At 38.6% G+C, this 12012-nt stretch overlaps 1 protein-coding gene across 10 annotated transcripts in view; it reads left to right on the forward strand.

Moving 5' to 3' along the window:
- MTUS1 (microtubule associated scaffold protein 1) overlaps window positions 1–11976 on the forward strand; it is a 121785-nt gene extending 109809 nt beyond the window's left edge. For all 10 annotated transcript variants that reach the window (XM_082282122.1, XM_082282124.1, XM_082282123.1 and 7 more), the window contains 6 exons: window positions 243–348; window positions 1366–1439; window positions 1544–1639; window positions 4119–4235; window positions 5516–5613; window positions 6430–11976. In XM_082282122.1, the coding sequence (XP_082138248.1) occupies window positions 243–348; window positions 1366–1439; window positions 1544–1639; window positions 4119–4235; window positions 5516–5613; window positions 6430–6646 (708 nt within the window). In that variant the 3' untranslated portion in view covers window positions 6647–11976. The remainder of the gene's footprint in view (window positions 1–242; window positions 349–1365; window positions 1440–1543; window positions 1640–4118; window positions 4236–5515; window positions 5614–6429) is intronic.
- Window positions 11977–12012: the final 36 nt, after the last annotated feature.

The raw sequence follows: 12012 nt of genomic DNA on the forward strand, positions 1-12012 counted from the left end.
CTCTGACCTTGCTATGCAACAACTCCATGCGTGTGACAGATGCACACATCATCCTGTTGGTAGTTGTAAACTGTAAGGCATTGTTCTCATTTATTAAATGTTGTACAGTGCTCAGCTTCTCCTTTTAAATCCTACTAGACCATTTAAAATGTACTTGACATAGTGCATGAAACCATTGAAACAATGCTTTAAACAAGGGTTGTTACATGTAAGGGGAGAAAAATCATGTTTTCATATTGCAGGTGGACAATTTAAATACCACACATGAAAGCTTTAAGCTGGAACTCGAAAACAGACACTCAGAAAAAGTAGAGGAGCTGAAAAAGAAGTATGAATCCTCTTTTTCAGGCAAGTATTTTGTATTTAAGTACATGTGCTATAGTACTGCTAGTTGCTATAGTACTGCTAGTCACAAACTAAAATATTCAGGCTTTTTGATCATTATGTCCACCTCACTGTTCTTTGTGGCCAGCTATCTTTAAAATCATTGGCTGAATTCCTTCCTTTGGAACTGACAAGTCTTATTTTACATACAGCAGTAACCATGATTCCATTGTAGTTGAATGAAACTTTTGAAACAGTTTGAGTGGAAGTGACTTTTTCTTGCAGTAAAAGATTTCTGAATTTCCCTCAAAATCTCAAGTGACTGAATAATTCTTTCCACCCCCTACTTCTGTAAGGAGCACCTCAAAATTGAAAATGAGGATAAGTAGGGTTGTGTGCTTTCCATAATGACATGGAAATGTTGAGAAATATTATACACTGTGTACAGTACAGTGTGGCGGAGGTGGTTTTTCAGGGAGGGCTGGTGACCATGCTCAGGTTTAAATGACATTGCATCTTACTGATTTAAGTGATGATGATTTCCATCCTCCTTCCAACTCAACTTGATAGCCAAGTTTCCAGTGATACTTTTTTGTCTTGAAGACTGCTCAGGCTTCCATTGCTTTCAAAGAACAAACTCCTCTGCATGGCATCCAAAGTAGGAAAAGAAATGCTCTTCTAGAAGTTTGTGGAAGACACAATTTCAGTTTTTGCTGTGTTTCCTTCCATAAAATCAACTTTTGTCAGATGTGGCCTGTGCTTAGTAAGTCCATTTGTTGCATGCAGATGAATGCTCTCAAAACTGACAGGCTGTTCACTAATGAAATGGATATGTGAGGGGACAATCAGCAAATCTGAAGTGGGAATAAATCTGATACTTCATACATGCTTTGCATCAGTTAATGATAAATGTTCTTTCTGTGTTGCCATCAACTGCATCTGTGTGTATATATGTAGGCTGGCTCTTCAGGCTGTTTCTTTTCAAAATGAATTTTCACGTCTTACGTGGTATTAAAAATCTGCAAAAATAATTTGTTTTAGAGCTCAAGAGCACCCATGAATCTGAAAGGAAGTCACTTGAAGATTCCTTTAAAGAGAAGCAGGAATTGCTGGAGGTTTGTTAAGGGCTGGGTTCATTGCAACAGTTTAAAACTTGAAAAGCAGTTTGGAGATGTGCACTGAATTCTTGGCCTAACTATAAAATATTTTTGCATTTCAGAAAAAAATCGATGAACTAAAAAGTGAAAACAACTCTTTGAGTGAGAAGCTGAAATTGGAAGAACAAAAACAAATAGCCAAAGAAAAATCCAATCTTGTAAGTCTTGATCTTCCAAAGTAATGTGGATGAGCAGATCTTGCCTGGGTTTATTTTACTGCATAATGCAGAAGGTTTGCAATGAAGCCTGATAGGGCTCCCATACTTGGTAATACTTTTCCGTAAATGTCTCACCTGCCATTTTTCACAATTTTTTTGCAAGCACTGTAATGCTGTGTATTAACTTTACCATTATAATTCTATAAAGCTGTTGAGTGTCTAAGACAGGGGTGTAAATAATAGCCTAAGCTAAGTCGAAGACCTGTGTGTGTGCAGCAGTTGTACCATAGCATTTTTCTGGACAGTCGATAACTGTTGTACCCGTGCTATGATCAGTGTGGGCTTGCATCACTACTGCAAAGCTCATTTCTAATGCTTTTATTCAAACATCGATTCATACTTTTTACTGATTCATCCTTTAAAGAAACTTTTATTTTGCCCTGCCTTTCCTCCCAAGGCTGCTGTTACCTCTGATGCTCCTAGGATAGAAATGTGCTCTGAGAGAGGGTTTTTTTTATGCAGTGGGAGGCTTAGACACAAACATGCTAATCTTTCCGGTTACCCAGAAGTAAGCGGAATACCAGGAGTATTGCTTATTCCACAAAGAGAAATTCCATGCTCGAAGACTCACTTAGGATGCCTCTAGTGGAAGTTGCCCTAGTTTTCACTGGAATTTGTTTTGTTTTGTTTTCTCTTACTGCTTATTCTAGGGGCAGGACAGAGCTGCCACAAGAAGAATCTGCAACCACAATATGTCGCTGTGGCAGTGGGAGTTTGAACTGTATTCCACAGGGATGCTCAGATGTTGCTTAAATTAAAGGAGCAATAGTCAAGTGCCTTTACTTAGCTGCAAATGTGCTTTCCTGAGAGCATAAGATGCATGATAAGCTTGAGACTTCTGTTTGGAAAAGCACCAGTTTGACTCAGCAGACTCTTCTGTACTAAACACACATTCTGCAACATTGGAATTCCCAATAGCCCTTTGAAGACAGAGATGTATTTCCAGTTCTCTGGTATCATTTAGATAGTGTCACTTGATAATCCCAGTTTTTTGCTAAAAACTTATGTAGGCCTCTGAGTCTTTTTATTTGGCTGTGTGTTCTCTTGTGAATAGCTAATGTGGGGAGCTCAGACTTAACCTTAAAAAGATATTTTAAGGCCAATGGGCTTGAAGAAAGAAAGAAAATAAATTGAATATTGAACACGCTGTAAGCTACATTTCAACTTCTCAGGATTGCTTTTCTTGTTAGGTCCTAGATTCCATGCTAAAGTCACAAAACAGAGGAACAAATTGTGTGCTGCCTTAACTGAGGCAGCGCAGCATGCTTCACCCTTGCACAGACTTCTCAAAAGAAGTTAAACAAGAACCACTAATGCAACAGGCCTTAAAAACAAGCAGGAGAATGAACTGTGTAGGTGATGGAGCCCCTATTACCTGTGACATGTACTGGCCCTGTCCTTCTGGGACCACACCCCAGAAAACTGCAGGCATTGCCCTCCTGTCCAAGGTTTCTGGTGTGGCAGTGAAGCTGTTACTCAGTGCAGTGCACCTGTGTTCTTACCCAAATACACTAAAACAAGTTTTGTTTGATTTTGAAGATAAACTTAGTTACACAACATGCTTAATCATTGATTGATTTCAGCTTGTGTTCCATTCTGACTACTTGGGAATGGACTAAGACTTGCTTTTTTTTGGCTGTGACTGCCTTGAAATGCAGAGAATGTGTTTTTACTCTGCAGTGTTTGAATGGTTTCTTACTCTGGAAAATAGGTCCTTGAGAAAACCACATCTTACTCTGGCTTCCTCCTGCTCTCCCCTCTACCTCCCAGAAAACAACAGGAAAAGGAAAAACAAAAAACTCCTAACTTGCTATACTGTAGATAAGTAATGGATGTGCAGCAGTGCAAGATTTGTGTATGTAATTGCATTTTCAGGCTTTAGAAGAATGTAAAACAGAAAAATTTTAATTTCTGTTTATGAGCCTTCAGACTCAAACCAGGGAAGATAAGCTACAGTCAGGTTCAGAACTTAAACTTCTGGTGCTTTTTTGAACTATTCCAGTGCCTGAAAACTCTTCAAATGTTTAATTATCTCTTGGGATGGGTTATGAGTAATATGAAATAAATTTTGGAACTCCTAGCCTTAAGGCCTTTGGGCACTCCTGTGAAACAAGTTTTGCTGTGACAGCATTCATGCCTTCCTTTGATTCACAAGGGTTTTTCATGTTTGTGCATTAAGTGTTTTCTGAACAGCTTCTAATGAAGCAACTGCAACTGTCCACCTACCCTGAAGGACAAACAAAAACTGAGGATAAAGTGATACCAGATCTTCTTATTTATTGTAGTGTTTGACTTGATTTCACTTAGAAAAAGTAACTCGTTACCATAATTATTTTCTTGTTTTTTCTAAATAGCAGAGAAACATCTAAATTATTCCTGAAATTCAGGGTACTAAGCAAACTCTCTGGCAATCTTTCAGAAAAACCCGCAGATAATGTACCTGGAACAGGAGCTGGAAAGTTTGAAAGCAGTGCTGGAGATCAAGAATGAGAAACTCCATCAGCAGGATATAAAGCTAATGAAGATGGAAAAGCTGGTGAGTGTTCCTTGGGGTCTGGCAGGCTGGGGCTGTGTCTCCGACTTGTGATCCTATAATGAACTTGGACTGGACAGACTTACATGCAACAATTAATCTTTTTTTGTTAAAAAGGAAACAGGAATTCATGATGGGACATGCTCACATTGCAGATACAGCATTGGGATATATGTCAAGAGGGGAAAAGAATGACCTTTTAACATCTTGAGACCAGTACTGCTTTGCATAAACTATTACTAAGTTAGTACAGGATTATCTGGGAGCCTCTTCCCTCTCTTCTCCCTCATCCCCCAAAGAACAAAATCCTTACCTGCTACATTGCTCAAGTGGTATGGAAGATAAGATTGCATTGTCAGGAAAACATTAACAAGGAAATTATCCTAATTTAACAAGAAGGGATCAAATATGAAATGGAGTACATCTTGATTAGCTTAGGCCAATCATTTTAGCTGTTAAGCTGCTTGTTTAGCTGTGTGGCTGTGCTCCTGACCTGTGTGTAATTCCACATAAAAAGTCAGGTTTGGAGGCAGAACTTGTAATTACTTAGCATGCTCTTATTTGTGACAGGACAGGGTCCTTCTCATGGGTGGGGCCTTTGAACACTGTTGTAATACTTGCTTAAGCAAGATTTTAATGTGGAAGTATAGAAGGAGGTTTGGATACAATGGAGCACATGTCAGTTGTTGTTCAGTATTGTGCAGCAGTGTATGTTACTGTAGTCTACAATTACTAGCACATTACTAGTAAACCTTCATCTTCTGCAGCAGACATTGGCCACAGTGCAGAAGGCCTTGGACCATCCAACCATTTATTCAGTTTTTCCTTTTATTTTTGATAACATCCTCCAGCAACAAAGTAGAATCAGAAGAGCAATAGGGAAAGCTGTTTATGCAGGGGAACTCTTGAATTTGTCAAGGTATTTCTGGACAGTCTTTTGTCTAGAAAGATGCTAGAGTGTTTAAAACTGCTGTCCATCGCTGGCAGAAGTTACTGGAATGCACTGGTTAACAGCAGATCCCTTATCCAGTCCTCCTTGTTGGCATCTAATCAGCACAAGTGGCCAAGTGCCAGTGCTATGCAAGGATAAGGTAAGTAGGATCTATTTGACTGTTACAGAACATTAAGCCATGGCAGCAGGTCAGTCTGACGTTACTGCAGGTTTTTTTAAGTACTCCAACAACCTCTGCAAGCTGCAGATCACCAGTGTCTGTGATAGCTCAGTCAGTATCTTGATGAGTGCATGTATGGGTTTTATTTCAAATTGTGACCTTCTTTCTAAGGTGGAGAACAACACAATCTTAATGGATAAATTAAAGAAGGTTCAGCAAGAAAATGAAGAATTAAAAGCTCGGATGGACAAACACATGGAGCTTTCAAGGTGAAAAATACCTTTAATAAGGACATTTAGATGCCCTTATTAATCAGGGGAAGGGGTTCCTGTGACAAAAAAGAAAATTCTGCTGAAATACTGGTGAATGCAATTTTGTAGTACTCTCTGAAAGAACACATCCGTTTCTTCCCCACTTGTATCTCTACAAATGTGCATTCCTTTGTAGAATAACAAGCAGGAACATACTGAAAGTGGGTAGAGGTTTAGTTTGTTCTTCAGTACTCCAATATTTTAGGGAAGAAAAAGCAACTCAGAAATACCATAATACAAAAATTGTCCCTTTTAAGTACTACTGGCTTGTGAGCTAGACCTGGGTCCTACTTATAACCACTTCAGTGAGTAATTTGTCCCCAGTTTAGATCAGTGTGGTTTATTTAGCAATAACAGTAATATTTAACATGAATAAAACAGATCTGAGTCTTCCTAACTGTTGCTTAAATGGATGGTCAGACTCTTCCAGTGTGAAGGAATCTGCAGCTTCTATGCTGAGCTGAGCCTGCAACAAGACCCAAAGGCTCCAGCATAGCTGTTTAAAAGCATGTGTCATTTTAAGTAGGACAAGCCTAACTTTTCAGATGCTTTTTCTGGCCCTTAGGGATGTTTCTTACTGGAACTTTCTCCTGCTTTCTGCAAGCTACTAGCTTAAATATAGCTAGGATGAGAACATGATCAATCCCCCAAATAAAGATGGAATTCAGTTGAGAGCCAAGCAAGGCTTTATGCACTTTCAAACCTCTCTTTAAGTTTCAGTACTGCAGCCTCCAAGTAGGGTTATTTGTTCTGATGTAAATCTTCCATTTGCAGGCAACTTTCTACAGAGCAAGCTGTTTTACAGGAGTCACTAGAGAAAGAATCAAAAGTAAACAAACGCCTGTCAATGGAAAATGAAGAACTTTTGTGGAAGTTGCACAATGGTGACCTATGCAGCCCAAGAAAACTGTCTCCCAGTTCTTCATCCGTGCCTCTTCAGTCCCCACGAAATTCTGGTAACTTCTCTAGTCCTGCAGTGTCACCGAGATGACATCTCTTGAGAGAAAGAGGGGCCTGCATTTCATTTCTGATCTGCAGAACCTTTCCTAACTTTAATCACAGGAGCATTGGCCGCCTATGACAACTAAACATAACTGGAAACTATTTGGTGCAAAAACAGCGATAGGAGACTGTGAATATGGGAGTAAGACATTCACTCCTCCCAGAAAGACTTATGACCTCTATGGACATTGTTGCACAAAGCACTTACAGAGCAAGGAAAGACTTGTTTGTTGCCTTTTCACCTAACCATAAGAAGAAGCTCAGGGGCTTAGAGATAAAGATCACAACCTTTATAATATGTTCCTTATCACCGACACTTTTTTAAGGCTGTGTGTGTGCGTGTGTGCGAGTGCTGTGGATGGAATGGGTGTAACACACTGTGCGTGTGTCTAATGCTGCCTTCTTTGCTGTGTATGTAATAAAGGATAAAAGCTGAAGACTATACATTGACATGTACTTCCTTGATACTGCTCTCAGTATGCATGCTTAACAGAGTACCCTTGCCTGGGAATGAGGAGAAACTGCCACTGGTACTGTAGGTTAGTTTCCTTCATCATTCTGGCTTCAGTTTGGTAAAGAAATGGCATGAAGAGCTTTGTCAATTGACTCATTAGTGTCTTGGCCAACCTGAGTATGCAACTTTGAATTAATTTTGAAAACAAATTGAACTGCAGCCATATTTTGCACGGGTTCTTGGTTTCATGTCCATGCACAACTCTGCCATTTATGAGGAGAACTTTGCAGGGTGAAATGGATTTTGGATTTCAAGTCAATAGGGTTGTAGTCAGAACCACAGTAGCACTGAAGGTCAGAAGTTCTTAGTTGAGTTGCAGGTTTAGAAGCCTAGACCAAGCATCTGACTTGCTGGAAAGGAAGCACTAATCTCCCCAAATTAGCATGTCTGTTCCTGAGGATAAACTAGATGTAGATTTGAAAGCCAAAGAGAAAAATGCAATAATTAAAACTAGGTGCATTCTTTTTTCAGTTCTCAAGAAGATTAAGCAATTTGTGAATTCCAATGTAGCTGGTGACACACTTTGCCTTTTTAAGCATTAGCATTTGTATTAACATTCCTCAGGGTTGGCTAAATTCACCTGAGGAAGAGGGAAAAAGTGGTATCTGTGTATTTTATCTTGCTAATTCTGCCATACCTTCCCTCTTAGACTGCAGGATACTGGTGTTTTGACAGCTCATCAGGTGAAAAATCCTGTACAAGAGATTCTGTAGAGTAGGGGAAAAAATTGTCCTGGCTGCTGGAACTGGAAGATGAGGGTGTCAGCATTTCTGGAAGTGTCACATGCTGAGTTTCAGCTTCAACAAGGTAATTGTATAGCCTTGCTCCACCCTTGATCAGACCTGTTTAAGATGACTGCTTTGTACCTACTTAACCAGGTTCAGCTTCAGATTAGTCTTAAAAAATACTACTGATGCTTACAGTAGCCTGGGTTTCACAGTAGGTCCAGGACCATTGTTACACTAGTGGTTAGGTAATGCTGGTAGCTGGCTGAGTTTCCCTGTCTTTTTCAGTAGCTTGGGGACAGGAATCAAGGGCATGGGAAAGCAGTTAGGGAACACAACTGGAGAACCACTTCAAACCATTTTACCTAAGACTTGCAAAATCCTTGGCTAGTAATGAGGAACACAGACATAGAAACAAGACTATTAACAGTGCTTATACAGTAAGTAAATTTGTAATGTATTTAAACTTGTGATTGACTGTTTCATCATTAAATTTACTTACGCCTCTCATAATGTACAAGTTAAGGGTGCCATTTCTATGGAACATTATACTTTCTTTTAATCCTTTTTAGGGCACTGTACATACCACTTACTAGTGCTGTCAGTACTTAAAATTTTTACTATGAGGTTCAAATTTAACTATGAAAATCCTATATTGGCTACAACTTGGCTTTAAGTATGTCCTGGAACATTTTTATTTTATATGGTCAAAGAGATTTGATCACATGTATTTGAGCTGAATGCTTTACAATAAATTTTTTGTACCAACTAAAGGATTTTTCTCCTGCTTGTGTAAGTCAAATGATCTTTAATCTAAGAAGGAACATTTTTTTCCAGCTACCAGAAGCTCTTAGTATCTGCTCAGCACAGCAAAACAGCAATGGTGAAGCTTCACTGCACAAATTATTAGTGTTCAGCTAATCCTTAGAAAATGTTCCCCTTGTTACTCCACCTGTAGGTAGAAGACACATGGCACTTGTTTGTGATTATTCAGGACATTCTGCATGTGAGGAAAGCCGCAGTTAGAGGTTAGCAGTGGAACAGGTGATGCCACAAGGACACTTACCTAGCCACCGGTCAGAACTTCATGACTTCAGTTGCAGTGTAATGCCTCGAATAAAACAAGCAAGCAGAGTGCAAATGTTTGAAGGTCAAATATGGCAGAGCCCTTCCGGTAACAAGAGCAGGGAAAGCTTTTCCTGGCTACCGTGCAGAACAGTGAGTATGGTGTAGTAGATAATGCAAAGACTAGTAATTCATTGATAGAATCCCTCCACAATACAGGAGACTTTTCATGTCTAAACTGCTTGCAAGTAGAACCTTTAATGCTTTTATGAAGAAATGAAGACAGCTTGTATGTAGAAATCAGACTACAGAAATACCTGTTTAGTGTTTGTCCTGTTGGTCTCAACAAATTAAATAATTCTGCTAATTTGTAAATACTGTTTCAATGTTTTTCTCTGTTTGAATATTAGTATTTCAAGCTTTAACTTAAGTACCATGTGTTAGTAAAGGCTTTGTTCAATCCAGTAACTTTTACATATTTTGGAGGTTTTTTTTTAGCATAAGGTTTCCTTCAGGAAAAACTAGCAACCTGCTCACCATCATCATAACCCAAAGATTAAGCAACTGAACAAGTGATTTTCTTCAGATACTCAACTATTACTCTCAGTTCCAACTCTAATGATAAGTTTCAGAGGAAGCTATGGTGACATTTACAACTGTACCAAATAGTTTGTTGCCATTCAAACTATTCATAGTATGGTTCACCTTCAATACTTTTTTCTAAAGGTCATTGTAAGAGTTGCACTGTATTTTCTATCAAATTTGAGGTGAATCATTTCCTTAACTAAAGACTTGATGTTTCTCATTACTAACACCAAAGACACTTCCATGTAAACTGGTGTCATGCAATTCATGCAGGAAATTCCTTCTATACAGTAACCAACCACTGATCTTGTCTGACAGCCAGGAAATCATTTAGGGCTGAGCTGGAGTTAAAAAGGTCATCATAAAGTTGGTATAACCACTGAACCCTTGAGGAACAAATACCTTCTGACCATTGCTGCTGCCTTGCCTTAGAAGAGCAGTGACACAGGTGTGGAAATGGAAATAACAGCACTGGCAGCTTTAGGCATGTAACTTTGACAAGTCACTTAAATTTCATTTCCAGGGCATCATTCTCTTACCCTGTCACTGTTCATTTAGGTGGAAATGTGCAATTAACTGCATCAGTGTAACATCAGCTCTGCCCAGGAGGCTTTTGGTAAAATAAGAACTATGTAAAATACATAGTAAAAGAAATCGCATAGTTTTGAATTACAAGAATTATTTTGATGTTTGGTGGGAGGACAAGGACAGAAAGGATGGACAGGACACAACACCCACCAAAACTCTTCCTTAGAGGTACTTCTTTGTATCAGTCTTGAGACCTGCAAGTGATGGGTAGGCACAACCATTACACCTCAGGGGGACTACTCAAGCAGTGGATTTACACTGTCTGTTCCTCTCCTGCCAAAGTGCCATCAAGGAAGTGATGCCACCACTGTGCTGTTGAACAAGTGTGGGGCAGGTGACATGATCTCCCACTTCCCAGATACTTTCAAGGAAGTCAGTTGTTGAATTACAGGCTCAAATGCATTTTGAAATTTAAAAAGCTGGCAAAATTCTTTAGTTCAAAGGGAAGGACATTGTTCTGAGAAATGAAAATGCTAAAAAGGAATTAACACATTGCACAGCCTCATCTAAAAGCTCAAGGATTGGTAAAGTTAATTTGGTCAGAATAAAAAATAAATATATATGGTACAAAGACTTTTTTCCCTAAAAAAAAGATACAAAGACCTTTTTTAGGCATTACTATGAAATTGTATAACCTACTTAGTCCTTTGGATTACAGTGTAATGTTCTTGATACATTTTAACATATTAACCTTGCCTCTTATACCTTCAAAGTTAGTTCTGCTGCATGCTATATTTAATTTTTTTTTTTTTTTTTTTTTTTTTTTTGATATCTTATTTTCAGAGGCCAGAGATGAAAAAAGCTCTTGGGGAATGTTCTCCATGTAGCCTATTACATGAGACATGCATAGAACCGTTTCAGTCTTTATCATGGGTATTTCTCTTATCAGTTAAATTGGTTTAGGTTCCTGCATGCTGAAGAAAAAGCACTCAGCAAGCTTGTTTAATGCTTTCATTAGCTACACTACTAATCAGATTATTGACTTTATTGGGAAGCTGCCATTTTTACATTAGCACTTAGAGCTGTCACTTCTCAAAACAGTGCTGTACACATCTGCTCAAAGGTCTGAATTACCTGGAGCCCAGGGTTACCTCAGGCCTTCACCAGAAGCTTTAGGAATTCCAGTCAAATGCAGGCTGAGACAGAGGGAAGTGTGTGCCCAAGGGACCAGTTCTTGCTTTGCTTCCTTGTATGCTCAGAACAAGCTGGTTTTCACTTGCCTTGTCACTAAAATGGCTTGCATTAAATTAGTTTTTGTCATTTCTACTAAGGAATAGATTTGTATTGAAAGTTCTACCCCACATAAAGTTGATGCTTGAGACTAAGGAAAAAAACATTGCCAAAATGTCCAACAATGTTGTTACCAAGTTCTGACCTTCTCCTCTGGCAAGTTCTTTCCTTGTACTGGTAACTAAACCCAGGGTGAGAGAAGCAGTGGCTTATTTATCCAGGTATAGTTCTGTATAAATGAAATATCTTTTCTCCTAAGTAAATCAATACAATCACGTCGAGCTTGTTATGAACCTAAGAAGAAACTCTGCTGTAAAACTGAACATTTATTCTAATGTTTGCTTTTTTCCTTTTTTTTTCTTCTGTAAATGTTAATATATAAATAAATACAAGTTTTACCTTTAGCAACCATAATTTTCTATATAATTTACTAAACATAATACTATACATCTATTATAAGGTTGTAAGAATGCAACAACATAAGGAAAACCCAGCATATCCAACTGCTTACAAGTCTCTGGAAATACTAAATATATATGAAGATGCTAGAGGATAAATCTTCACCAGGAGAGAAAATTTTATTTGTGTTTATGTCTTTACACATATATGAAAATGAGCACACACACATTTATATTTTCATAATGTTCA

The sequence above is a fragment of the Coloeus monedula genome (assembly GCF_965178545.1).
Source record: "Coloeus monedula genome assembly, chromosome: 5".
NCBI classification, from domain to species: Eukaryota; Metazoa; Chordata; class Aves; order Passeriformes; family Corvidae; genus Coloeus; species Coloeus monedula.